The 24,448-nt window shown below is 36.3% G+C and overlaps 1 protein-coding gene across 3 annotated transcripts in view; it reads right to left on the bottom strand.

The window, feature by feature from the left end:
* Positions 1 to 22,597, bottom strand: part of LOC127624448 (tumor necrosis factor alpha-induced protein 2-like) — a 37,667-nt gene extending 15,070 nt beyond the window's left edge. Inside the window, exons 1-3 of one of the 3 annotated variants that reach the window (XM_052099270.1) lie at positions 22,519 to 22,597; positions 4,290 to 4,463; positions 845 to 1,018 (exon numbers count right to left, since the gene is read on the bottom strand). In XM_052099270.1, the coding sequence (XP_051955230.1) occupies positions 845 to 1,018; positions 4,290 to 4,463; positions 22,519 to 22,543 (373 nt within the window). In that variant the 5' untranslated portion in view covers positions 22,544 to 22,597. The remainder of the gene's footprint in view (positions 1 to 844; positions 1,019 to 4,289; positions 4,464 to 22,518) is intronic. The other 2 variants (XM_052099271.1, XM_052099272.1) reach the window with 2 other exon arrangements.
* Between the last annotated feature and the right edge of the window lie 1,851 nt (positions 22,598 to 24,448).

The following is a 24,448-nucleotide window of genomic DNA, read 5'->3' as shown; positions in this document are numbered from 1 at the left end:
ATTTTATAGTAAAAAAATAACATAGTTTCTCTCCCACAGTTATCATATTTCTTCAGAAGACATGGATTATGTTATATCTTTATTTTTTTTATGTCACTATAGTGTATGTATATATGTTTAATATATATGTTTGCATTCTCTTTGCACTGGAAGCTTCTGTCATAATTCTGTCATAATCTTTGGAACAGCTTGCCCTTTCACATGAGGTCCGCTCCTTCACTAGCTAGTTATAAATCTGTTCTTAAATCTTATCTGTATTCTCTATCTTTTGATAATTCTTGGCTTAAGTGTTTTATGTTTTAGTTACACAGACTGTATTCTGTTTATTCTGTATGACTCTGTATTCTTCACGCAGCAAAAGCACTAATGACAGGCACACCGCTATGAAGCGGACTGCAGACTAAAGACACACAATACTGTTGACATGCTAGCTCACATCAACAAAGTCAGAGTGGATATAGAAACAGTTCTGTTAATTGCACCAAAATTGCCCAATCAGTCCTGGTTTCCGGAGATGGTATAAATACTGGATGGGACTCCATGGGAAATAGAGCTGAGGAGAAACCTTCTCTCTCAAACATTAGGCACAATTTGGCATCCACAGCCAGAGCTGTGCAGCCTACACACGTGGCCTCTGGACAGAACATAGCGGATGAGCCATCCACGTCCACGAGATGCTGTACTTAAATGGAAAGTGTTCACTAATTGGTGCTTTTCATCTGAGAGAATAATCAACTTAATAATGACTCAAAAATGTTAACTCTTGCTCCTAATATGGCTCTTGTTAGTTCAAATCTATACAACACAATAAAGTATAGCAATAACAAAATCACATAAATTTTACCTATTGGAGTTTCGGGGTTGAATGTAGCTGCTGATTTTGAATTCTTCTTGTGTTTCATAAATGTTATCATTTTGATTTTGGGCTTGAGTTTCAAGGATTCTGCTTCAGTATCACCAGGATGAGCTCCTATCCCTTCATTGCCAATGATATCTTCACAGCTTTCAGGGTTTTCTTCTAAAAAGAGAGAATAAGGAGAGAAAAATGCACACATAATCTACAGCATTAATTTGATAAATTCTTCAAATACATCAATCTAAAACAATTTTATTATATAGCATTTTAATTATAGCCTAATAGTATTGTGTTTTCGGTTTCAACACAGCTGAAGATTAGACAACTAATCAATATATAAGTCTTTTTTTAACTATAAATCTTGCATTTGCATTCTTCGTGCATATTGCCACCTAATGGGCAAGGAGGAGAATTTATGGCAAAAAAAGAACATGGTTTCTCACCCACGCTTATCATATTGCTTCAGAAGGCATGGATTAAACCACTGAAGTCTGATGGATTACTTTTACTGGTGGTCTTGGATCGTCACATCTTGCTGATCCTCATGGAAATGCGTGACGCAGAAAAAGCTGCTCTCTTTTTTGTTGAGCGCTACGTCACCACTCTTTTATGCTAAAACGGAGCAGTGCTTCATCCCAACCAGCTCGCTCGCACTCTGTCTCGGGCCAGCATCAAAGACTCCGCTGAGCCATGCAAGCCTTGGCCCAAACTTAGGCAGCCACCTCATCGCGAGCCCTGCATGCGCCGATGAGAAAAACCTCCCCATGCAGTAAAAGTGCTACTGACAGGCACACCCCTATGAAGCGGAATGCAGATTAGAGGCACACAATGCTGTTCCCCTCTTCCCCACTGCTGTTTGTCGGGAAGGAATATTGTTGTTAAGAATGCTGTTCAGAATGTTGCTTCTGTGCCTCACATTCAAACAAAAGAATGTAAAAATGAGTACAGCGCTCATTGCACATGCGCAAAACGCTCGTATTTTCTCTATAAAAAGCTATTTTCCACTTCAAAGCCAACACATTATGCACAACCACTTCCCAATGGGATTATATTACATCATATAATGAACTAACCAAATTGCTTTCTGTTCCATTACGAGGACGTGTGGCAAGTTTTTACTGGCATTTCCGACTGGGTGCAACAAACGATCTAACATTTTTATACGATCCAATCTGAAAGTCAGCCGCTCGGTTTCAACGGTGTTCTGTCTTCCAAGGTTCCGTCCGAAGACGCGCTGGTGTTACAAGCTAAAAATACACAATCTTCTCGCAAAAACGCAATAAAGGTTGTTCCAGATTAATCAATATGTGAACGAGCACGTACAGACCATTCTTTGGTGTCTGTTTCAGTTCAAACTGGGGAAAACATTACACTGAAGTCATTTAAGAAAATGCTGGGTTTTATGGTGGAAGTATCCGGCATCATACCATTAGGCCTGTTACACATGAGACCTCTCCAGTACTGGCTCAAGCGACACGTTCCACATTGCGGGCACATGCGCATTGCGGTGACTCGCCGCTGTCTGGCAGCTCTAGCACCATTGACAGCGCTGGCCTTCTACCAACAGGGTGTTATGCTGGGTCACATTTTCAGAAGGAAAGTGCTGGCCACAGGTTGCGGCTTGGTGTGCGATGGACGCCCGACTTTCGGCACCTAGACAGGTGCGAAATGGGCATGGCAAATAATAAAAATATTATCACGATATACTTTTTCATATCGTTCTATATTGATATTTATCACGATATTCAATCACATTTGTACATTGCACATTTCTTTTAATTTCCATAAAAAGAAGAGAAAAGTAAATTCTAAAAAGTCTAAATAGTCTTTACAAAACTGCATTGGGGGCCCAGACACCACCAATGCAGTGGTGTCTGAGGGATCTTCTGTGAAAATATTACAATATTTTATAGAATTGATCAATTCTGTGCAATTGGATACTGAATGTTATAAGATGATATGTTCGTTTTTAATCATGTCAGCATATATATATATATATATATATATATATATATTTTTTTACATAAAAATTATTTTCATATTTCTTTACAGATATCCAAGTATGGGTGCATAGAAGCCCTTGTGACTGAGGAATGATACTGTATGGGGTTCAGGGGTATCTCCAGAGAGAACATTTTGAAAATGTAAAAGTCTGAATGGAACATTTTTCTATTTTCATTAAAGTGAGAAAGACTAGGCCACAAACTAGTAATTGTTTTGTCTTTCATCCTTGTCAGAGATGATGATATCTGAATATTTTACAAAATTAGAACAGAAACATATTTGTTTATTATTAAAGGATTGAAACAAAATACAATTTAGAAAGAAAAAACTTTTTGGTCTAAAGGCGCTCTGGAAACACGCACCTCATGTTTACGCACATGTGGGGAAAAGAGGATGCTGGTGCGGCCCGGGACAGGGCATCAATGAAGTGTGTTTCAGTGCTAGACAAAAATATTCAAGAATACAGCACAGAAAGATCTGATATGATGTAACTGCCACTGTTGTTTTGTCGCGTTGCTCACTAGAGACTATGAGATAGTGTAACCGTCGTCATGATGTCTTGCAGTCAAGATGGAATCAATTTGGGGTCCAGATCAGGAACGCGTTGACCTGCGTATCGGGGACAAATGCAACTTCTTACACTCTGAGGCTGCGTTTCCACGGAAGCGGGAGAAATCAGCACAAATCCACTCGCAATGCTAGGTAACCGCTTGCCCCGCGCTGCAGTCAATTTTACAATCCATCTTGCGAGCTTGACGCTCGGCTTCCATACAAAGAAATTGAAAGCGCTCGTTCATATCCACTCAAGATGCGTCAGTGGAAACATACGACAAGAAAGCCAAAGTGCTAGTGTTTTAGCAACACGCATGTCTAGATGTAGAACACAGGCTAAATATCGAAATAACTCAAAAGATTATCATCGATATCGTGGAGTCTTTTTTATCGCGCAAAATATTTATATCGTTGTGATTCTGATTAATTCGGAAAACACAACAGTAGTACATAAGTCGCCAGCACGTGCTGGCCCACATCAACAAAGTCAGAGTGGATATGGAAACAGTTCTGTTAATTGCGCCAAAATAGCCCAATCAGTCCTGGAGATGGTAGAAATACTGGATGGGACTCCATGGGAAATAGAGCTGAGGAAAAACCTTCTCTCTCAAACATTAGGCACAATTTGGCATCCACAGCCAGAGCTGTGCAGCCTACACACGTGGCCTCTGGACAGAACACAGCGGATGAGCCATCCACGTTCACGAGATGCTGTACTTAAATGGAAAGTGTTCATTATTGGTGCTTTTCATCTGAGAGAATAATCAACTTAATAATGACTCAAAAATGTTAACTCTTGCTCCTAATATGACTCTTGTTAGTTCAAATCTATACAACACAATAAAGTATAGCAATAACAAAATCACATAAATTTTACCTATTGGAGTTTCGGGGTTGAATGTAGCTGCTGATTTTGAATTCTTCTTGTGTTTCATAAATGTTATCATTTTGATTTTGGGCTTGAGTTTCAAGGATTCTGCTTCAGTATCACCAGGATGAGCTCCTATCCCTTCATTGCCAATGATATCTTCACAGCTTTCAGGGTTTTCTTCTAAAAAGAGAGAATAAGGAGAGAAAAATGCACACATAATCTACAGCATTAATCTGATAAATTCTTCAAATACATCAATCTAATACAATTTGATTATATAGCATTTTAATTATAGCCTAATAGTATTGTGTTTTCTGTTTCAACAGCGAAAACTGAGAAAACTTTTCCTCTGGGGAAATCTCTCTCTCTCTCTCTCTCTCTCTCTCTGCGCATTCGTGGGCGTTTGTGGAGCGTGTGTGAGAGCTTGAGCTTTGAGCGTGTGTATTTGTTTTTCTTTTGTGTTTTCCATATATTTATATATATATTTATTTATTTATTTATTTATTATTTTATTTTTCTTTATCCACTATTATTCTATTATTAATCTATTATTCAGAATCTGTAAACATCCTCAACCCTTTGAAATGAACTAAAGCACTGAAAGAAATATTAGGGATGATTGAAAGTGTTAAGACCTTAAGGGATGGTAAAATGTTGCTGTTTTGTAAAGATAGTAGACAACAAAAAATGGCCCTGGGAATTAAATCACTAGTTGGGCATAAAGTAGTTTGTTTAATTCCTGAAGAAAAGATCTGGGTTAAAGGTGTGATAACAGGGATTCCAACTGACGTAACTGGAGCTTCGGTAAATGATGTCAGACGACTGAAGTGTGTCAGAGATAATGTAAAGACAGACAGTCTCTCAGTGGTGTTAAACTTTGATGAGCATAAGTTACCTGAGAGAGTATTTGTAGGATTTGTGAGCTACATGGTTAGACCTTACATCCCACCCCCTTTAAGGTGTTATAAGTGTCAAAAATTCGGACATGTAGCAGCTGTGTGCAGAGGCAAACAGAGATGTGCGAGATGTGGAGGTGAACATGAATGTGGCAAATGTGAGCAAGGTACAAACCCTAAGTGCTGTAATTGCGGAGGTGATCATAGCACGGGGTATGGAGGTTGTTTAGTGAGGAAAAATGCAGTGAAAGTTCAAAATGTCAGAGTGGAAGAAGGAATATCATACGCTGAAGCACTAAAGAAGGTGAGACAGACAAGCAAAGTAATAGAAGATAAGGCAACAATTCCACAACAAAATGTTAAGCTGCAAGAACAAAGTAAAGAGAAAGAAGTAATTTTAGATAAAGTGTCATTCATAGCATTCTTGGCAGAAGTGGTAAATTGTTCAGCCCAAACCGAAAGTAGGACAGAAAGATTTAAAATTATTATCAGAGCTGCTGAAAAGTACTTGGAATTAGTGGTTTTAACGTTGATATGATAAACGAAAGGCTTAAGATGCAAACAGCAAACAGTCAGACAGTAAATAGTCAGGCAGCATGTGGTGGTTCATAATGGTATTTACGATCCTGCAATGGAATGCAAGAAGTTTAACTGCTAACAGACAAGAATTTAAGAAATTCATAACAAATCAAGAAAATTATCCTGACATTACATGCGTACAAGAAACATGGCTAAAACCACAATTAATTTTTTTAATGCATGGATACAATACTATTAGAAGAGATAGACATAAAGGAAATGGTGGTGGGGTAGCAACATTTATTAAACAAGGTATTGGGTATAGAATAGTTGAGGTTGATGGGGAGCAAGAGGTAGTGGTGGTGGAAATTTGGGAAGGATCACGAAGTATTAGAATAATGCATTTTTATAATCCATGTGACAGGTTAAGTAAGAATACTTTAGAAAATATTGGAGGGAATGAAAATTATAAAGTAGTGTGGTGTGGTGACTTTAATGCACACAGTACATTATGGCATAGCACAATAACAGATCATAATGGAAAGATAATAGAAGACATGCTTGAATGGAGAGGGTCAGTATGCATTAATGATGGAAGTTTTACAAGAATTGATTTGGCACAGGGAAAATATTCAATGTTAGACTTGACCCTCGTTTCTGAAAGTTTAGCAGGAAAATGTGATTGGAAAGTTCTAAATCATAGTTCAGTAGGTAGTGATCATTTTCCTATCAGTTGTATAATCGGGGTGAACATAGCCCAAGCAGTGGTGGAAAGGTTACCTAGGTGGAAATTTAAAACAGCTGACTGGGATAAATATAAGGAAGTATGTCAAAACAAAATGGCAGAAATTAGTAATTCTATAGAGGATAGAATTTTTAATCATAAGGTAAGTGAAGTTCTTCGGAGTTCAGCTGAAGAAGTAATTGGTAAGAAGAGGTCAGGATGCAGGAGTAAAGCTGTCCCATGGTGGAATGAGGAATGCAATGAGGCAATTAAAAAAAGAAATAAAGCGCTTAAGAGAGTAAGAAGATCACTCAATTATAATGATTTTATTAACTATAAAAGAGCACAGGCTATAGTGAGAAGAATAATTAGGACATCTAAGAAAATATATTGGAGGGAATTTTGTAATAAGATTGGAGAAGATATTGAAATTAATGAAGTATGGAATATGATAAGAAAGATGGGAGGAAAACAAGGAAACAGTATCATTCCTGTCCTAGAATACAACAACAGATCAGTTATATCAGACATTGAAAAAGCAGAGGTGTTAGCAGAAACATTTGCTAATATCCATAGTAATTCAAATATAACAGAAGAAATGAGGAGCTTTAGGGATCTGAGCGTGAGTAAGAACCCTCAAATTCTGGAGGAAAAAGGATCATCAGGATGTACTTTAGATTTAGAGTTTACCTTGTTTCAATTAAAGAAAGCGCTTGCTGGGGTAAAACAAACTTCTCCAGGTAGAGATGATATCTGTTATGAGATGGTCAAACACCAATCAGAAAACTCTCTAAATACTGTATTATTTTGAGTCTTTTTAATAAGGTGTGGCAGTCATGGAAATTGCCAGCTGACTGGAAGCACGGGATCGTAGTGCCTATAGCGAAGCCAGGGAAGGATCATTCACAGCCCACTAATTATAGGCCCATAGTATTAACGTCAAATTTATGTAAAATAATGCAGCGTATGGTCATGAACAGACTGTTATATGTTGTTGAAAAGAGAAACCTTTTCTCAGCTTTTCAGTGTGGTTTCATGGAGTGGTGGTGGTGTAGTGGTCTAAGCACATAACTGGTAATCTGGTAATCAGAAGGATGCTGGTTCAAACCCCACAGCCACCACCATTGTGTCCTTGAGCAAGGCACTTAACTCCAGGTTGCTCCAGGGGGATTGTCCCTGTAATAAGTGCACTGTAAGTCGCTTTGGATAAAGGTGTCTGCCAAATGCATAAATGTAAATGTTTCAGAAAAGGGAGAAACACAATGGATTCTGTTTTATGCCTGGAAGCTGAAATTAGAAAGGCCCAAGTAAACAAGGAAGTGTTAGTAGGAGTATTTTTTGACGTAGAAAAAGCTTACGATATGATGTGGAAAGAGGGACTTTTAATAAAACTGGATAGAATGGGAATAAAAGGTAGAATGTATAACTGAATTATGAATTTTATGTTTAAAAGAACTATACAAGTGAGGGTAGGGTCAGATTTTTCTCAGGTATATCAAGTAGAGAACGGAACACCACAAGGAAGTGTTAGCAGTCCAATTCTGTTTAATATAATGATAAATGATGTTTTTTCTCAGATAGATTCAGGGATAGGGAGGTCTTTATATGCAGATGATGGGGCACTGTGGAAGAGAGGATGCAATGTTGAGCACGTGAAAAGGTGTATTCAAACTGCTGTAAGAAAGGTAGAGAATTGGGCTTTTGAATGGGGTTTTCGTTTTTCAGTGGCAAAAACTGTTTTACAAAAAGAAGGATTATCCCAAATATTACATTTACATTTATGCATTTGGAAGACGCTTTTATCCAAAGCAACTTACAGTGCACTTATTACAGGGACAATCCCCCCAGAGCAACCTGGAGTTAAGTGCCTTGCTCAAGGACACAATGGTGGTGACTGTGGGGTTAGAACCTGTGACCTTCTGATTAACAGCCCTGTGCTTTAGCCACTACACCACCACCATTCCATTAATGTTAATATTAATCTGTATGGACATCAACTTGAGCAAACAGCAGTAGTTAGATTCTTGGGAATGTGGATGGACTCAAAACTAAATTTTAAAGTACATATTCAGAAAATGATTGACAAATGTAAAAAAGCAGTTAATGTAATGAGGTGTTTGGCAGGAATTGAATGGGGGGCATGCCGTCAGTCTCTTAAAAGTATTTATTGTGCACTAATAAGAGATGCCATTGATTATGGCTGTATGGTGTACAGTTCTGCTTCTAAAACATTACTTTTAAAAGTTGAGGCACTGCAGTCACAAGCAATGAGTATATGTTGTGGAGCAATAAGATCATCTCCAATAACAGCAGTACAAGTAGAGATGAACGAAATGCCTCTAGAAATTAGAAGGCTCAAATTAAAGATGAGATATTGGATTAATATAAAAGGTCATTCAGATAGTCATCCAGTTAAGAAAGTCTTGAATAATTGCTGGGAATACGAATGTAAAAAATCAACAAGTTTTGGATGGACAGCTAATATGGAGGCACAAAGCATAGGAGTTAGTGATCTCGACATTTCCCCTTCTGTGGCTATGTCAGCAATACCTCCGTGGCTTTTCCCTATGCCTCTAGTGGACATACAGTTGTATGAAGAGAAGCATATCAAGGAAAGAAATGTGTTGGAAAGTGTAATAGTACAACAATATATTGATCAAACATATTATAATGCAGTGCAAATTTATACAGATGGATCAAAGGACCCAGATTCTGGATTTACTGCAGCAGCAGTTTACATACCTCATTTTAAAGTTAAAATTTCAAAGAGGATCACTAACCATATTTCGGTATTTACTTCTGAATTAATAGCAATATTCCTAGCTCTTCAATGGCTTGAGGAAATACAACCTTTGAATCATCCCTCAAATTGACATACAAGTATCATTTAGTAAAACAGAAGTTAAAGGAATTATTGCAAATGAAATAAGAAAGGTATGGCAGAAAGAATGGGATAGTGGAATTAAAGGAAGACACTTGCAACATATTCAAAAAGATGTTGGTCTAGAAAGAAGAAAATTTGGAAACAGGAAAGAGGACGTTTTAATTTCCAGAATGCGTATTGGACATTGTGCATTAAATAAGTGTTTGTATAGAATAGGGAAACATGAGAATGGTAAATGTGATAAATGTGGGCTAGAAGAATCTGTAGAACACACTGTAACCCTTTAGGCCTACTGTAAATTTACAGGTCATTTCTTACAGTATTGTACTGTATTTTCATAATACAGTATTATGCTGTATTTTTTACAGAACAGCTGTAAATATACAGCACAATTCTGTTTTCATCCTGATAAATTCGTAATACAGTATCATACTGTAAAGGCATTACATTGTGGGATTGACTTTTTTTTTCGCGCTCAGATCAAACGTGACGCGAACAGACAGTACAGGCTAACTTGATTTTTCAGCGGGACTCAACTGCTTTAATTCCTTGTATTAATACAGTGTCTGTGAATTTGTGAGCAATCTTGAAGCTTTGGTTCGTGTGAGCTTCGGTTCGTGTAAGCTTTTGTGAGCATCTTTCAAACATAGTTGCCGTGACGCAGCAGCACATTTTAACGTCACATGAAGACGGGAGGAAGAATCTGACAACTAAATCTAACTTGCGACGGTGACCAAAAGTGGATTTTACAGCTTGACAAGATTGTTCAACTGAGTGATACGGTAAGCCAATCTATTTTTTTTTTGTTGCGTTCGCATCTCTATATAATATTGTTTACACGAATGGTTTGATTAACTTCGATATTTGACATAGGCAACATTTACCATGTCAATTGCTTGACCTGCTTTTAATTAATATGTTTTTTTTTCGTTTCAGGTTTTGTAATCTGATGACGGTCCAGTGCTAACGTAAGTGTTTTATAGTGGTATTAACGTTACATAACAAAAATGCCATGCAAGCAAGACAATGATTCATCTTCAGAACACAAATGAAGGTATTTTTGATGAAATTGAAGAATTCTGTCACTCCATAGGCATTAAAGTAATGGATGTTACACCAGTGGTGTAACCTCTATTTTATGAAGCAACACGAGTGTGTTGTTTGCACACAAAAAAAAAAATCTTTATTTGCACAATATGAATCTCCAAGTCATGTTCACTAAAGCACCATGATGCATGCCGTGCTGTGTTGACATGAGAGCATACATTGTTGTGCGAACGCACATTGGAAATAATTATTTTGTAAATAAAGTGGTACATTATGTTTTTTGCTTTTGGGGGTAAACAAAGCACTTGCATCGCCTCATAAAATTAAGGTTAAACCGCTGTAGTCATATGGGTTACTATACTGAAAGTGCAAGTTGCGTATACTGTCTATAGAGGGACAGAAGTCTCTAGGATTTTATCAAAAAGATCTTCATTTGTGTACCAAAGTGAACAAAAGTCTTACTGGTTTGGAATAAGGTGAGGGTGAGTAATTAATGACAGAATGTAAATTTTTGGGTGAACTATCCCTTTTGACTGTGTTACAATGCATTTCAGTACTGTTTATGGTGTAATTCTTGAGGCAATAACTGATTATTTATATATATATATATATATATATATATATATATATATATATATATATACATACACACAGAACATCAAAACTGCACAGTGGTACTGCAACCTGCTGAGGTCCTCCCCTTGGTTCCCCTCGAAACAAATGCTACTCTTGGTTCACCTCAATCAAGCTCCTTAAGGCCAACATCAAGCAGTCTAGCATCAACCAGTGCGTCACATTCCTGGTCTGAAAATTTCAAAGTTCCCTGGGACTTAATGCCAGCCGGTATAAAGAGTGCTGTTGAGAACGGTCAGAAGGAGAAGGTCTCTGTCCAAAGACAAATGATTAGAATCCTTGCTGACGAATTGAGAAAACATGACACAAACCCCACCAGATCACAGTGTCTTACTGTTACTCGCAAAATAGTAAGCCAGTATCCAAAGTCTTTTGCTGACATGTTGGGTGACAAGCAGGTTGGGGGTGGATATGAATCTGTTGTTTCACAGCTGAAAGTACGCATAGAGCATCTGAATCGAACAAGTACACTAAGTCATCATAGGATCCAAAGAAGTGACACTGGAGCTACTAGAAAATGAAGTTCCACTGACTCGTATGGTTGTACAAGATGGCAGCCTGCTCTTCCACCTGGTGAAAGTTATGACAGTCTTGAAGTGAAACGTCAGAAGATGGAGGAGATACACCTTCATGAAGGAATCTCTGGAGAAGAGAGAGGAGATGTTTGCAAGCTCATGGAGGGAACCTATTGGCTTCAGCATCACATGATCAATGCAACCCCATCCCCTACAATTGCAGATATAAAAACCAAATGGCCATATCTCTTCACACAGAGGTATATATGGCCATTTTGAACAGCTCACTGACAAAAAAGTGCTCAGATTTTTGGAATTGTCTATTCAGGAGTGTGGACAAATCATAATTATTTTTTTCAAAAGCAAACCAACCAATGATGACATTCAAAGCATACTCTCCAGAGGTGAAAATGATATGGATGCCATGGTCCTGCAACTACTCCTTGTACACTTCAAAGAGAAGTCAGATGGTGTTTTCCTTCAAGCAGATGTAAGTAGAGATTATTCAACAAATCTCATTTATCTGTAATCTGTTTTATGTTTTGGTTCTGTTGATCATGGTTGTGCTGTCTTTTTAAAAAATGGTTTCAGGAATTTGCTACTCCATCTGATGTCCAGCAATCTCTTCATTTGCCAGAGAGTCCATGCCTTATATTTCTTGGTATGTAAATATTAAAGGAATAGTTTTACCCTAAAATGAAAAGCAAGTCATCATTTACTTACCCCACTGCAAATTATTATTTTTTTACTTGTTTCCAGTCCAGATATCTAAAAATTCTTACATGAAGAATAATTTACTAGACAAGTAATATTGTCTTGTTTTCTGAAATGTTTTTGCAAAAAAATGTTTAAGCAAAACATTTTCAGAAAACAAGACAATATTACTTGTCTAATAAATTATTCTTGATGTAAGAACTTGTAGATATTTTGTCTGGAAACAAGACAAAATACTAAGAAAAGCATTTTTTGCAGTGGGGTGTTGTTCCAACATCGTATGACTTTTTCAGGAAGAGAGTGGTGATGGTACAAGAAATATAAACCAGAATTTAATTGGCAACATATGTATGGAAGAATCAACTGTGTTCAGCACAATTGTGTGGTTGTGAAGTCCAGCTGTAACTAACTCTAACACTACTTTAATTTCACCAGGGGAGACTATTCCTCTAATTAGGAAATTGCTCATTGCTATAAATTAAATGATAGTATTACTGTATTGATGAACCATTCTCAAAAACACTACTAAAACAGAACGAAATGGTGAATCCTGTGAATGGTGTTTCAGAGTTATTTTAAAAGTTATGTAGAACTATGAATAGACAACTACATATAACCACAGTGGAACCCACAATAGTTATTTTAATTATTATTATTATTATTTATTTATTTATTCATTCTTTTTATTTTTTCAATTACAGGTCAATCTCTAAGCAACCAGCGCTGGATGTTAAGTTTGGAAGGCCAAGTTGTGTGTGAAGGAGCACAGCCCAACTTTATCCCTGGCCTGGCAGCGCTGTTTGCAAGCTTCAACTTGCAGTACCAGGAAGAGGCAGCATGCAACCTTGAGTTTGTTCAGAGGTTAGTCATTAGTTATATATTTTAGACTGAATTGTCACTAACCTTGTCTTGACAGTATTTGTTAAGGACTTCATTGTTTGTTTTTCCCACAAACGTTTTGTACAGCTGACTACTGGGAATAACAATAGGGCCCTGGTTTCACAGACAGGGCTTAGCTTAAAGGAGAACTCCGGTCAATTTTAACATTGAGCTCATTTTTGTGTAAATTTTGAGTTTTGGAGCAGGTTTAAAACTTGCCCCATTTAAGTCAACAGGGTGCAAATTTTAAAAAGAGGATAACACGTTGTAGGCAACACCGATTTTTGTCATTGTTCTCTGTACTGACAGCACTCCAAATTTACAAAAAAGGGATAGTTCACCCAAAAATGTAAATTATGTCAGTAATTACTCACCCTCATGTTGTTCCAACCCCGTAAGACTTACATCTTCGGAACAAAAATTAAGATATTTTTTATTAAATCTGAGAGCTGGATCACTCCTCCCTTCTATGGGATTGAAACTTGCCGGCCCAGAAAAGTTATTAAAGACATTGAGCCACTGTAGTCACTTGGACTATTTTAACAATGTCTTCAATAACTTTTCTGGGCCGGCAAGTTTCAATCCCATAGAAGGGAGGAGTGATCCAGCTCTCAGATTTAATAAAAAATATCTTAATTTGTGTTACGAAGATGAACGAAAGTCTTATGGGGTTGGAACAGCATGAGGGTGAGTAATTACTGACATAATTTTCATTTTTGGGTGAACTCTCCCTTTAAAGGAACACGCTGACTTTTTGGGACTTTAGATTATTCACCGTATCCCCCAGAGTTAGATAAGTCCATACATACCCTTTTCATCTCCGTGCGTGCTGTAACTCTGTCTGATGCACCCACCGCTAGCCTAGCTTAGCACAAAGACTGGAAGTAAATGGCTCCAGCTAGCATACTGCTCCCAATAAGTGACAAAAAAAGGCAACATTTTCCTATTTATATGTTGTGATTTGTATAGTCACAGTGTGTACAAATAACAAGGTCATATGAGACACGGGCATCTTTTAACCGTATACATACTGGGAACTATATTCTCAGAAGACGAAGCACTGCTACTTGGGTGGAGTGATCCTAGTCATATATGACTTTCTTCTTTCAGACGAATACAATTGAAGTTATATTAATAAACACTCTGATGTTTCCAAGCTTTATAATGGCAGTGGATTGCTACCATCAGATTGAAGCTTAAAAAAGTGCATCCATCCATTATATAAGTACTCCCCACGACTCTGGGGGGTTATATAATGGATGGATGCACTTTTTTGAGGTTGAGTAAATCATGGGCTTATTTTTTTTTTTTTTAACACATTATCTGTTCTCTCTCTCTCTCTCTCTCTCTCTCATATATATATATATATATATATATATATATATATATATATATATATATATATATATATATATATATACAGTCTATAATATTTCATTGTGTTTTTTTCTTTTCTGCATTTTAGACGCTTTCTTGACATCAATCCTGAACGTGGATCAAAAACAAAGAAAGGAAAAGTAACTTCAAAGAAAACTGGCCAAGTTGTGCAAAAAAAGAACACCACTGTAAGCCTACAGGTTTTCTCACTTCTGCGAAAACTTGCAGACTTTGAATGGAATTTTGTTTAGAACCCGTCAGCAAGTGCATTAAAAGTAAACATGATTACTGCATCGTTAATTCCATTTATAAAAATACAACTGGCATTTCAGCCAATTTGTTCTTTTCTTTTTCTTTTTTTGACTCTTTCTTGGTCACTTTTAATTTCTGAAAAAACTTTCAATTTGTTAAAGGTAAACAAGATTACTGCATTATTAAGTGCTAAGTGTTAACTTGTTGTTAAATTAACATTTTACATGTTTAAAAAATATATATTTATATATATATATATATATATATATATATATATATATATATATATATATATATATATATATATATATATATATACACATCTGGCATTTCAGCCAATATGTTCACATAAGGCAATTGTCTGGTCTTTGCTTTTAACCAAAATAAATGTTTTAAAACCCAGAGAATGTTGGTTTCTATTTTCTAGTGTGACTACTCTTATGAAACTTTAAAGTATAATATTTTTAATTATGTAATAATTAAAGCAGTTTTCCCTGTAAAAGTACAATTTATTGCTGTAGACAAGAGTATAATACTGTAAAACTATGGTATATACTATATTTTGTAATTACAGTGCAGTACTGTAAATGTTGTTGACCGTACAAGTTCTGTAAAAATACAGTATGTGGCTGGCAACCCAGCTGCCAGTATTTTACTGTAAATTTACAGAGAAAAGTTTTACAGTGATGTAATTATAAAATGTGATGCATATGAAAGAGCAAGATTACATCTAACGCAAGCTTTAAGGGAGTAAATGACGTATCTCTTCAGGTTTTGCTAGGAAATGGCCCAAAGCAATCAAGAATTTATGAAGAATTATTTAATTTCTTAAAAGATACAAGATTGATTAATAGAATATAAGATAGTTTTTTTTTTTTTTTCCTCTCCCCTTTCTCCAACTTTCCAACCATTTAGCACTCCACACTCCAATCCAGTAGGTGGCGGGAATGCACCATTTAAGTTGGATTATCATCCCTCCGTTTCTAAGTGATGATATTTTGAAACAAGCGCTGTCACGTTATGGAAAGTTGGTTTCACCAATCAAGAAGATTACGATCGGATGCGAATCTCCTTTATTGAAACATATCGTTTCATTTAGTAGATTCGCATTCATGATCATCAAAGATGACGCAGAATTGGATTTGGCACAAAATTTCCATGTAGACGATTTTGAATATGTCGTGTTTGTTACTACTGACAAAATGAAGTGCTTTGGATGTGGTAAATCGGGCCACTTAATCCGTTCATGTCCCGACAAGAATGCAGCTGGAGGTAGTAAGGATAGTGGTTCAACTGAAGATACTACTGTTAAACCGTCTGAGGCTGGTCTGGCTGAAGCAGTGCCGACCGTGGATAAACCTGCTGGGCAAGGAACATCTGTTGAGGGGCTTGTGGAAGCCGGATCGACCTTGACGGAATCAATGAATGAAGGTACTAGGGACACTTCAGAAACTTATGTAGCTGCAGAAACTGGATTGTTGAACAGTGATGTAACAAACATGGGGGAATTTGATGTGTCTGACATAGAAGCAGAGAATAGGATGTTCAAAGTACCAAAAAAACTGAAACATTTTGAAAAGATCAGTAATGCAAAGTGTTTTAAAAAGTCTTTGAAGATCAGAAAGAGTCAGAAAGTGGAAGTGAAATGTCTGACTCAAGTACAGTGTTGTCACAGACTGAAGGTATAAGCAGAAGCTATGATGTTGATGACATAAAACGTTTTCTTAAAACCACAAAAAACAAAAGAGGTGTGATTGTAAAGGAATATTTCCCTGATCTAATGCAGTTCCACGACAAATTATTTTAGTATGGCTGAAGTGCAGATTGCCTCCTTGAATGTTAATGGTGCTAGAGATGACAGAAAAGAGCTGAACCGTATGAAATTATTAAGCAGAAAAAATTGATGTCACTTTGATTCAGGAAATACATAGTGACGTGAACAATGTTAATGATTGGATGAAGGAATGGGAAGGCTTATCTATTTCAGTCACAACACCACGTTAAATGGAGGAGTAGCAATATTATTGGCAAAAACATTTAATCCAAGTTCATATCAAGTTAAAGAGTTTTTGAAGGGTAGACTTTTAAAAGCAACAGCTCAAGTGGAGAATAATAATTTTGTTTTTATTTGTGTGTATGCCTCCATTATGTTCTGTTTTACAAGATGTTTCTAATGATGATTATTTATTTCTGGGAGGAGATTTTAATTGTACAGTGAGTAATTGTAACAGAAATCATATTGAACCCATATGCCTTCAAGAAAACGTCTCATTCAAATAATAACTAAGCATGAGTTAAGTGACGTGTGGAAGTTTTATCATGAGGATAAAAGACAATATTACTTGGGCACACGCACATGATAATGTTTTATCTCTGGCAAGATTGGATAGATTTTATGTGTTTAAGCATCATGCTGGTATTTTTTTTTTTTTTTTTTTTCCTGTTGGGTTATCAAATCATTGCATAGTGCAATGTTCTTTTATTTTGAATTCTGTCAAACCTAAAAGTGCTTACTGGCATTTTAATTTAACTTCGTTAGATAATAAGGATTTTATACACACTTTTAAATTGTTTTGGGCTGATTATAGAACAAAAAAAAGAATCTTTTCAATCAGTACAAAAATGGTGGGAAGTACAAATTAAACAGTATTGTCAGCAGTATGCTCACAACAGCACCAAAGTTTTAAATCAGTCTATGAAAGACTTAGAGAATGATATAATTAAGATACAGGAATTGGCAGAATTAACAAAACAACAAAGCTATTTGAAAATTCTTTCTAAAAAAAAAAAAAAAAAGAATCAATTGGCAGAATTATTAGGGGTTAAAACACAGGGGGCTTTGGTCCGGTCAAGATTTATAAGTCTTGATCAGATGGATGCACCTTCAAAGTATTTTTTTTTTTTAAAGGAAAAATGGGCAAAAAAGAAACATTCACACTTTGCGATCTGAGGAAGGAATTCTGTTGTCCAATCCTGCAGTGATTAGAAGGAGGGCAATTGGTTTTTATGAGAAACTGTACAGAAGTGAAGTAGGATCAGATGATATCAATGAGAGTGTCTTTTTTGAGGATTTACCAAAAGTGTCTGATGAAGCTAATGCAGAGATTTCAGGTGCGCTCAGCCTGTGAGAACTGCGTAAGGCCGTTCAGAGCATGGAATCTGGAAGGGTGCCTGGAATTGATGGCATACCAATAGACTTTTATAAATGTTTTTGGGAAGTTTTAGGAGAGGATCTCTTAGAAGTACTCAATGGTAGTCTGAACGAAGGTCTTCTACCTTTGAGTTGCTGGAGAGCAGTCCTGACCCTCCTTCCCAAAAAAGGAGATCTCACGGAGATCAAAAACTGGAGACCTGTTTCACTTCTGTGTAGTGACTATAAACTTCTTTCAAAGATTTTAGCAACCCTTATCAAAAATTATGAATAAGGTGATCCATCCGGACCAAACTTACTGTGTCCCCAAAAGGTACATTTTTTATAATATTTCCCTTTTTAGGGATATGTATGATGTCTCTAAGTTATTAAATAGTGACATTGGATTGAATTCGCTCAACCAAGTAAAAGTTTTGACAGAGTTGAACACACATACTTATGGGAAACGTTAAAATCTTTTGGTTTTAGTAAACGTTTTGTAGATAAAATTAAAGTTTTGTACAGTGATGTTGAGAGCATACTCAAAATGAATGGTGGCTTATGCACTCCTTTTAAAGTTTTTAGAAGAGTGAGGCAGGGATGCCCGCTCTCTGGAATGCTATATTTGCTAGCAATAGAACCTCTGTTACAACAATTGAGAAAAACTGTACAAGGTTTTAAATTGCCTAATTTTGGAAAAAGTATAAGAGTCTCTGCATATGCTGATGATGTGTTAGTGTTTGTTAGTAAACGGAGTGATGTACAGGTTTTTAATGAGTGTACTTGATGATTTTAAAAAGACTGTCCTCTGCTAAAATTAATTTGGAAACAAGTGAAGCACTAATAGGGGATTGGAAAAAAAAATATTTTTCCCTTCCTCCTGGCTTAGAATGGAAGAAAGGAGGCTTTAAATATTTTGGGTTTTTTTTTAGGAGATGAAGCAACTGTACAAAAACATTGGGAAGGAACTCTTGAAAAATGACTCGAAAAATGGAAGTGGTTGATCCCAAATATGTCATATAGAGGTCGAACTTTAGTTATAAATAATTTAGTAGCTGCCTCTTTATGGCATAAGTTAACCTGCATTGATCCTCCTTTGCGTCTCTTAGCAGAGATTCAAGCGATTTTAGTCTATTTTTTCTGGGACAAGTTACAATGGGTTCCTCAGAGTGTATTGTTTTTACCTAAAGAAGGAGGAGGACAAGGATTGGTACATCTTCAAAGTAGAGCAGCAGCTTTTCGTTTACAGTTTTTACAGAGACTTCTTAATGGTTCAATCCTTTCAAGCTGGAAAGTAGTTGTGTGTAAAATACTACAAAATCTTGGAAATTTGAAAATGGACAGAAATCTTTTCTTTATGGACTGGTCAAAACTGAACCTCAATGGAATACCTATTTTTTATAGGAATGTTTTTAAAGTGTGGAACATGTTCAAAGTACAAAGAGAAGGACATTTTGAATCTCTTCACTGGCTCCTTGAAGAGCCGCTAATATATGGAGCAAGCTTTGATTTAACACACAATGACTGTACAATTCCTGGACAGAAACACTTGTGGCTTCCAAAATATGTACAATGGGGAGTCTAGTTGACTTGACAGGACCAGACTTTGGGAATATGGAAGAAGTTGCTTTGAGTCTGAAAATTAAGTTAAGACGATTTGTTTTTCATTTATTAGAAAAATGGAAACAAAGACTCACTTCTGATGAACTGAAACTTTTATCAGACTACTGTGAAAACAAAAATGTTCCTAATGAAAAGGATGTATTATGTGAGTTTTTTATTTTTCCTGTGCTTGATGAAGTTTCAGGAATGTTTTTAAGCTCTGGAAAATTCCTGTCTTAATTTTTTTTTTTAAGTACTGGTAAGTCTTTATATAAAGCTTGTGTTCTTGTTTTTAATAAAAAAGTGCTTGGATAAGAGGGTTGATACACCATAGTGTAATGTTCTAAAACTATGTGATGATGTTAAACCAGAATGGAGATCATTGTATAAGCCACCTTTATGTAAAAGAGTTGGGGACATACAATGGAGACTTTTACATGGTGCAATACCAGTTAATGCTTTTATTTCAGTTTTAAATCCTGATGTCACTACAGAATGCCCCTTTTGTTTAAAGAGAGAAACTGTTTTTCTCTTCTACTAATGTAGAAAAGGTTTTTATTTTGTAGCTTTTTTTGTGGTATATAAGGTCTCTTCACTTGTTCAGGCTGTGTAGTCCGTAGACATTTGTGTTGCCATTTTCCCTCTGCTTGCTATGTTATAGTAATGGCTAAATGGAAGTATGGAGAAAACTGAAACTAGTCAATATATAAGTCTTTTTTTAACTATAAATCTTGCATTTGCATTCTTCATGCATATTGCCACCTACTGGGCAAGGAGGAGAATTTATAGCAAAAAAAGAACATGGTTTCTCATCCACATTTATCATATTGCTTCAGAAGACATGGATTAAACCACTGAAGTCTGATGGATTACTTTTATGCTGCCTTTACCTCCTTTTTGGACCTTCAAAGTCATTTCCACCATTCACTTGCGTTGTATGGACCTACAGAGCTGAGATATTCTTCTAAAAATCTTTTGTGTTCAGCAGAAGAAAGAAAGTTATATGGAATGATATTCCGGACATTATTCAAAAGCAATATGCAATATGCAATTGCGTTTTCAATTTGTGGACGCATAAAATGTGAAATAATCCAAACGCAATTGCAAATCGCGCATTACCGTTTGCATTTTCGTTTAAGCGAACGCACAGTGACTGCCAAATTTCAAATGGAAAAGCAAAGTCCGTTTGCAACTGTGTTTCCCATATCTTACGAGTTTTGGCCCTGTCATATTTAAATAGCAATTTCAATTACCACGTCTGCTTTTTTACTTTCTCAGCGTTGCATATGTAGCCAGCCAAAACTCAAATGGAATACTAATTCCCTTAGTATTTCCATTTCCGATGCCTTACACGGAAACCTGTCAATCAGGGTCAAGGGTGGGATTATGCTATGGGGCGTGTTTGTCTTGGGAAGTGACGTCACTCACAGTCGACGGTCAAGAGGTGATGCCCTGAACAGACGCCGGTTTATCAAATCAAATCAAATCAAATCACTTTATTGTCACACTACCATGTACACAAGTGCAACAGTAGGTGAAATTCTTGTGTGCAGTTCCGAGCAACATAGCAGTCATGACAGTGACGAGACATATACCAATTACAGTAAACAACATACTTACACAACACAATTTACAAATCAAATGTACACATACTTACACAACACAATAATTATATACAATGTACAGTAAACAATACACACAATATACAATACAATAAGTAGGAGTATATGAAATATATATATATATATATATATATATATATATATATATATATGAAGTAGTATATTGAGGAGAATATGTTGACAGTCCAGTGTGAGATTATAGATGAATAAAGTGCAGTGCTAATTATTGATCGTGACAGACTGTGAGTGAGGTCACTTCCCAAGACAAACACGCCCCATAGCATAATCCCATAAGGGAATTAGTATTCCATTTGAGTTTTGGCTGGCTACATACACGACGCTGAGAAAGTGAAAAAGCAGACGTGGTAATTGAAATTGCTATTTAAATATGACAGGGCCAAAACTCGTAAGATATGGGAAACACAGTTGCAAACGGACTTTGCTTTTCCATTTGAAATTTGGCAGTCACTGTGCGTTCGCTTAAACGAAAATGCAAACGGTAATGCGCGATTTGCAATTGCGTTTGGATTGTCACATTTTATGCGTCCACAAATTGAAAACGCAATTGCAAATACAATTTGCAATTCCTTTTGAATAATGTCCGGAATATCATTCCATAGTTATACACATCTGGGATGGTGAGTAATCACATCCCAGTTCTCACTAATCCCCCTGGCAGCCCAAATCCAATTTATAGGCATAGGCCTATTCGTCTCAAATCCGACTCCAATTTCGCCTCAAATGCGACATTATGCGACATCAAGCTGGTTCAGCACTCCACGCAATGACGCAAATGGACGAGCAAGGCTACGATCCAAAGACATTTAAAGAGCTCTGCACCACTACGGATTTTGCGCTGCGTCACTACACAGGCAAATGGCAAGTCAATAGGCAACTTGGTGGTCTTGGATCATCACATCTTGCTGATCGTCACGGACATGCGTGATGAGGAAAACGCTGCTATCTTTTATGCTCCGGAGCCTCTTGCCGGCCAGTTCGGTAGCTCTGTGGATGGGTTTGTTGAGCGACACGTCACAACTCAGCAACACTCGCAGGCGAGACATTTTATATATCATATAATGAGTTAACCGCAGCACCACATACAGACACCATAAAGTACACAAGCAGAGAAATCTATCCATCCATCGGTCCATCTATCTATCTATTTGTTACATTAGATGAGATTTGATGAATTCGAAAAGGGTGTGGCAAAAACATTAGGCTGTTTTTAACTGAACATTACTGTAAATTCAATAGGTCTTAATAATACAAAAATAACAGTTAAACTACAATTGTATTGGTTACTGTATTAATTAACAACATTCCATATCAGACAATTAACCTTACTTCCATGTCAGACACATTTCCTTACACGTGAATCAACATGTGGTCAACATCTGCAGCACACAACAGTCCATCTAATGATATAGATTTGTCTTACCTTTGCTCGTTCTCCTAACAGACATTATGCTCAACTGAGAGAACCCAAAGTGTGTCTGGTTTCTCTTTTAGCTGTCTACTATGTGGGAGGGAGCCTCTTGCAGTTTCTTTTATAAGGCAGATGGATATACAATCATATCATATGATCAAGAGAGGCTTGTCTCCCAGAGAAAAACCAAACATGTTGATTCTGAATTTTTCGTTTGTTTTATGTTTGTTGCTTGATTGCTAAATCCTTTTTCCTAGGCTTTAATTACATTAAATTACTTGTGTGTAGTGTTATGGTCCTAACTCTCAGAATAGATTGTAAGGAAAGCTGTTGTATTAATTAAAAACAAAATAAATGTATTTTAAATATACGTCCAATATAATTGAATTTGCATGTTACTTGCTTTGAGATATATAGTACTGTAGCCTATATGCAAGATCTAGGTCAGACTAGGAAAAGGGTACAAATCTATTGTACTGTAAGAGTTTGTGCTGCAATCTAATGTAGACATCATTTTGTCAGTAGCATTAACAATGAAAAGCACAATAACAAACCGCAACGTTAAATAACCAGAACAGCCGGAGGGGAATGAGGAGAATTGGATGAGGTCAGTCTGTATAGTTAATTTACTTTTATTTTAGTTTTGGTTATGAATATGGTTGTAAAGATACAATATAAGAATTTACTGTATAAACAGTATAAATACATTTAGATTAAAATGTCACTGTAAAAGAAGTAAATAAAATCTCCCCATTGTGTTTTTGCACAACTAGGGAAAGGACACAAGGATTAGTCACAGCAAAAGGCAAAAACAGAGCTATATTCCCTGAGCACCTATCATTATGTTTGGGAATGGCATTAACAAGCTTTTGTCCAAATCTGGCCCTGTGATTTGTTTATAAATATGTTGCCAGTTGTGTTGATTGCAGGCTTATAGTAAGTGATTGAAAATTCATTTTGTGAAGCAAGGTCTTTGGCAAAGCATGAAACATAAGGGCATAATTGTTTTAGGAAATAATTATAATACAAAATATGGTTTGAATATGTTTTGAAAATACTAATCAACTCTTTGTAATGTTTAAAGCCTACCACATTTTCCCACAAGCCACGTGGTTTCTCTCTTGGTCTTTGAATAGATTCTAACTGCAGCTTCAACATCGGCATGCATCCCGAGTCACCCTCCCCCAAATGTGAATCCACATTCAAATGAAGGCAGTATAATGAGCACATTTATGTGGTTATTGTTGTTGTTATCCTTAAATTCATATTATCAGGTCTTTAGTGAACCAGAACCTCGTTACACCCATTGTACCTCACACATTTTTTAGTATTCCTCAATCTTCCTCAGTCTTTCTTCTTTAAATAGTGTAACACAAACACACACACTTACACGCAAAGTAAACTATAGCAAGTGTAACACATAAACAGTATGATATGACTATTTTCATTTGGGTGAACTATTAAAATAATGCAAGTTATAAATCTATTTAGACTCAACAAGTGCCTGAGAAAATACATATGCATAGCTAATATGTAGCTTATTTGTTATGTGGTTAACTATAGTTCAATTCATGTGGCATGTGTGTGTGCATACTGTATATATAAAACTATCAGTACTTACACTGGGTTAGTTGTTAATACCAACAACGATCACATTATTGCAACAAAAAACAATAGCAAGTAGTTCATTGAATTGCCTTGAAGTGCCATTTAAAAAAAAATTTTGTGAAAATGTAGTCAAACAATATCATAATAAATATACCATAATACCATGACATTATCATCTGTTACCATCATTGTGCTATGATAAGGACAGTGTTAGGAGTCATTATTTACAGCAATTCATTTTAAGTCAAATAGTAGTGTAATTTAATTGCAATTAAAATTTTTGTAATCGGATAGTTACTGACTTTCAAGCCTTTAAATACATAAATTGGTTTAT

Source organism: Xyrauchen texanus, chromosome 30 (genome assembly GCF_025860055.1).
Source record: "Xyrauchen texanus isolate HMW12.3.18 chromosome 30, RBS_HiC_50CHRs, whole genome shotgun sequence".
Lineage (NCBI taxonomy): Eukaryota > Metazoa > Chordata > Actinopteri > Cypriniformes > Catostomidae > Xyrauchen > Xyrauchen texanus.
The sequence above is the reverse complement of the archived record's forward strand: the minus strand, read 5'-3'. Positions and strand labels throughout refer to the sequence as shown.